The sequence below is a fragment of the Kryptolebias marmoratus genome, linkage group LG23 (assembly GCF_001649575.2).
Source record: "Kryptolebias marmoratus isolate JLee-2015 linkage group LG23, ASM164957v2, whole genome shotgun sequence".
Lineage (NCBI taxonomy): Eukaryota > Metazoa > Chordata > Actinopteri > Cyprinodontiformes > Rivulidae > Kryptolebias > Kryptolebias marmoratus.
The window spans coordinates 13,974,197-13,979,068 of NC_051452.1; the positions used below are offsets into that span (position 1 = coordinate 13,974,197).

A 4,872-nucleotide genomic window follows, 5' to 3' on the forward strand; every position below is an offset into this window, starting at 1 on the left:
GACCAAGCTCTGACACCGGTCATAAAGGGACCTAACAGCCCGTATCAAAGGGCCTGGTACCCCATACTCCCGGAGCACCCCCCACAAGATTCCCCGAGGGACACGGTCGAACGCCTTCTCCAAGTCCACAAAACACATGTAGACTGATTGGGCGAACTCCCATGCACCCTCAAGGACCCTGCTGAGGGTGTGGAGCTGGTCCAGTGTTCCACAGCCAGGACGGCCTAGTGAGACATTCTGTTACTTATTTGGTCTTAATTGTCCAACAGTTTAAAAACAGTGACTCATTTAATGATAGTGATTTCAACAGCATATTTTTTGTCCTGTGTGCTTTTCTACCAACACCTGAGTCAGGAGAGCTTCTTCTTGAGAATCACTAGTTTAAAAACACATTTCAAAACTGAAATTGCAAAAAAATCTGAACCAATAATCTGACATGTTCTTCAAAAAATCTCTAGAGTTTAAGTCTGAAAAAAATAATAACCGTTAAGAGCAAAACCCAAACTAAATGAAACTGGGAACAACTTTTATTCAATTGTAAAACCCATCTGGAAAATGTTTGACATTTTTAATTTATAGAAACTTTAAGAAAGTAAGACTAGAAAAAGTGAAACTAGGAAAAGTCTGTAAAACTGATCTAACCTGAGAATTTCCAGTTTACAGTTTGGACTCAGTCCAGAAGAAAGCAGCTCCACTCCTGAATCCTGCAGGTTGTTGTTACTCAGATCCAGTTCTGCCAGGCAGGAGGATTGGGAGCTGAGAGCTGAGGAAAGACTTTTACATGTTCTCTCTGAGAGGTGACAGTCACTCAACCTGAGGAGACAGAACGAAGAACTATTAGGTTTGTTTTCCCTCTTAATGCAGATCAACTAGTGGCCTTAAAAATAGTTCAATATAAAGCTGAATACTTAATTTTGCTCATGTTTACTTTAGATGTTTAACTGTGTAATGGCAGAATTTACTATAAGGTAACACCTGTTGTTTATAAGTCCTGATAATGTTATGACTTCTGTTCCAAGTCCCATGGGTTCTCACAGAATGAACTTGTTTATAGGAGTGATGTTGAATTTTCTTCCCTTGGGAACCAGACTGACTTGCCTTTCCCTAACTCCTCCTTCTGGTCCAGTATTCCAATGTCTTTAATAAAAGCACCTGTGTTGACTTGGGGGGGCCAGAGCTTTGATTCGGAGCTTCCCCATTCGGACCTGGGACTCTGATATTGTCAGAATGTGGAGTGAGCAAGATGCAGACTCATCTTCAAAATGAAAATTGGTTTATTAAAATAACAAAAACTAGAAACAAAAAGGGCTGACGTGGCAGCAAAACTAACTATAACAAAATCCAAAGATAACAAAGCAATACGAGGCAAGGAGGAACCGTGGACAAAAACAACCGCACTGCAGCAACAAACATCACAAACAACAATGAATCGGCGGGGAGGTGGAGAAGAAGACCAGGTTATAAAGCAGAGGGAAATCAGGAGAAGTGGGCACAGGTGAGTGATTACAATTACACACAGGTGGAGATGGGTGTGACAGGAAACCAGAAACTACTGAGCAGAGGACAGGTGGATAGTGACAAAACAGAACCAAGGAATAACGAAGACAAAATAATACAAAGACAAGGACAATAAAGCAAATACAAGAAAAACTTGAATCATAACAGAATAAAAAACCTAGACATATGACAGATATTAATTCTTAATGGTCTTTAATGCTCTCTATATTTTGTGCACAATATATAAATAAACCTGTTTGAGTGATTTCATCTAACAGTGCCTGGAAATTGATTTATTGCTGCCACAACAACTGTAAGAAAGATATACACATTAAAAATAGAATGAATAAATATAATAAAAGTTGTTACATTATATGTGAAACAACATACCTTTTGTCATTTAACTTGCCTAAAAGAACTATAAAAATGAAGTAAAAATAATAGCTCTTGTTTTTAAATACTGAGATGTTTTTTTAGTCTAAAAGTCCTGTGATTTTTGATAATGTAAGATCAACAAAATGCAGTATTCTTTCTTTTTAATTAGCAAAGGGGCTTTTTAATTCAAAATAAGAGAGTTTTTGCAAAAAAAACAAACAAACAAAAACTATAATTATGTTTGAACATTAAATATCTCATGTTTGTAGTGTATCCAATTGAATTTTTGCCCTCACATTACTGCCAACATATCAAACCCACCTTTGTCTCAAAGTTTTAATTCCCTTGATTTAAGTGGACTCACACTATTTAGTTATTATGGTGATTCAACCTTCTTAAGTTGAACACTTTGATATCAAGTCGTCGATACTGTAAGTCTCTCTCGCCCGTAGGGTTAAATCGCAATTGTAAATGCTAATAATGAATCTTCTTCATACACATCAGTATCTTAGGAACAAACTATGCAGCATTTCACATCCTCTAGATGGCATTAAAACAAAACACAAAAAACAAATGAAAAGAAGAAATGCAGCAAAAGAAAAATGCTACAAAAACACCAGCAAGTAAGAAAACAGAAGTGCACCAGACCACCAGGGGGCTCGATGCAGACTCAGCGGTGTCCTCCTGCAGTTTGTCCAGGTGCTGGCAGTGAGACCCACACAGAGGTTCACTTTAGGACCATCCACAAATTACCGAACCAGTGACACTTGAATAAAAATTAATAACCTCCATGTCCTTTAAACCTCTGACCAAGAGTTATTATTGAATTGTTTCATTAGTACGGTGGCCCTGAAGTGCAAAGCACAACAACATTAACAAAGCAGAAAAACAAAATACAAAAACGCAACAACATTAACAAAGCACAAAAAGTTTTTGTGCTTTGTTAATGTTGTTGCAAACAAAATACAAAAACGCAATTACATTAACAAAATGGCAGAGGTAGGTCCCAGTGGGAGGCCTGAGAAATTGCTGATTAGACGACACCACTTTTGGCTTTTGAACCGGAAGTTTTTCTGTTTTTCCACGACTTAGTGTTTACTTTAACTTAAATTTGTGTTGAGGTAAAATGTAACAGAATTCTTGTGACTGAAGCCTTATGAAGCTCTGAGGTTGTCCTTCTAATTCTGTCAAAAAGATTCAACGCTTCAAGGCTTCAGGCTCAGAAGAGTGACATTTGATGAGCAAATGAAGCCCTAATAAGAGCACTGTAGCACTGACACTGTTTCAGTCCCGTGTCAACAATAAAAGTTTAGAAAAGACTGTGTGGTCATTTGAATCTGATAATATTTTTGTTCATTTATACTACTTAACGATTACATCATCATTATATATTAAAATAACTTACATGCTTGTTGAAAGACATTACATACTGCACCAGCAGTACAACTAAATTCTATGTTAAAGAGAGTAAGACATTTGTTTTAAAAAATCCTAATATACAGACACTAAAAATAAATCAAAGAATTAAAGTTTTTTTTTCCTTTGGTGTTCCCTTCTGAAGGGGCTGCTTTAGCCAACAAACTCGCATGAAAGATGTGGAAACTGTTTTACATCAGATGCCCTTCCTGGCACAACCTGGGTGCAAACTTACTTTGTGATGATCAAATCTATGTGTTCACTTACAGAGCTTTGTTGGAGGCGTTGACCACTGGCAGCAGCCTCAGAAGAACCTCCTCTGAAGCAGAATATTTCTTCAGGTCAAACACATCCAGATCAATTCCTGATGACAGTAAGATGAAGGCCAGAGCTGACCACTGAGCAGGAGACAGTTCATCTGTGGAGAGACTTCCTGAACTCAGAGACTGTTGGATCTCCTCCACTAGAGAACCATCATTCAGTTCATTCAGACAGTGGAACAGATTGATGCTTTTCTCTGAAGACAGATTTTCACTGATCAGGTTATTGATGTACTGGACTGTTTCCTGATTGGTCTGTGAGCTACTTCCTGTCTGTGCCAGAAAGCCTTGTAGGAGAGTCTGATTGGTCTGCAGTGAAAGACCAAGGAGGAAGCGAAGGAACAAGTCCAGGTGTCCATTTTGACTCTGTAAGGCCTGGTCTACAGCACTCTGATGGACAAATTTTAGTTCTGGTTTCATAAAAACTTTAGAAGTGTTGAATTTTGTTTGATGTTTATTCATCAAATTAATCCCAGAGTTGATGAAGGTCAGATGGACATGAAGAGCAGCCAGAAACTCCTGAACACTCAGATGGATGAAGCAGAACACCTTGTCCTGGTACAGCCCTCTCTCCTCTTTAAAGATCTGTGTGAACACTCCTGAGTACACTGAGGCTTCTTTGCTGTCGATGCCACACTCTGTCAGGTCTGATTCATAGAAGATCAGGTTTCCTTTTTGCAGCTGCTCAAAAGCCAGTTTTCCCAGAGACTCAATCATCTTCCTGCTCTCTGGACTCCAGTGTGGATCTGTCTCAGCTCCTCCATCATACTTGATGTTTTTGACTTTGGTCTGAAGTACCAGGAAGTGGATGTACATCTCAGTCAGGGTGTTGGGCAGCTCTCCTCCCTCTCTGGTTTTCAACACATCCTCCAGAACTGTAGCAGTGATCCAACAGAAGACTGGGATGTGGCACATGATGTGGAGGCTTCGTGATGTCTTGAAGTGGGAGATGATCCTGCTGGCCTGCTCCTCATCTCTGAATCTCTTCCTGAAGTACTCCTCTTTCTGTGGGTCAGTGAACCCCCTGACCTCTGTCACCATGCCAACACACTCAGCAGGGATCTGATTGGCTGCTGCAGGTCGTGTGGTTATCCAGAGGCGAGCAGAGGGAAGCAGGTTCCCACTGATGAGGTTTGTCAGCAGCACATCCACTGAGGTGGACTCTGTAACATCAGTCAGGATCTGATTGTTGTGGAAGTCCAGAGGAAGTCGACACTCATCCAGACCATCAAAGATGAACACAAGCTGGAAATCTTCAAAGCTG

At 39.9% G+C, this 4,872-nt stretch overlaps 1 protein-coding gene across 15 annotated transcripts in view; it reads right to left on the bottom strand.

The window, feature by feature from the left end:
• The window catches only part of LOC108242155 (NACHT, LRR and PYD domains-containing protein 12-like), a 608,460-nt gene that overhangs the window by 114,698 nt on the left and 488,890 nt on the right, over positions 1-4,872 (bottom strand). For 2 of the 15 annotated variants that reach the window (XM_025002523.2, XM_037973830.1), the window contains exons 3-4: positions 3,556-4,861; positions 643-813 (exon numbers count right to left, since the gene is read on the bottom strand). The exons of 12 other annotated variants lie outside the window; for them this stretch is intronic. In XM_025002523.2, the coding sequence (XP_024858291.1) occupies positions 643-813; positions 3,556-4,649 (1,265 nt within the window). In that variant the 5' untranslated portion in view covers positions 4,650-4,861. Of the gene's footprint in view, positions 1-642; positions 814-3,555; positions 4,862-4,872 lie in introns of those variants that run through there. One more of the 15 variants, XM_037973829.1, reaches the window with a different exon arrangement.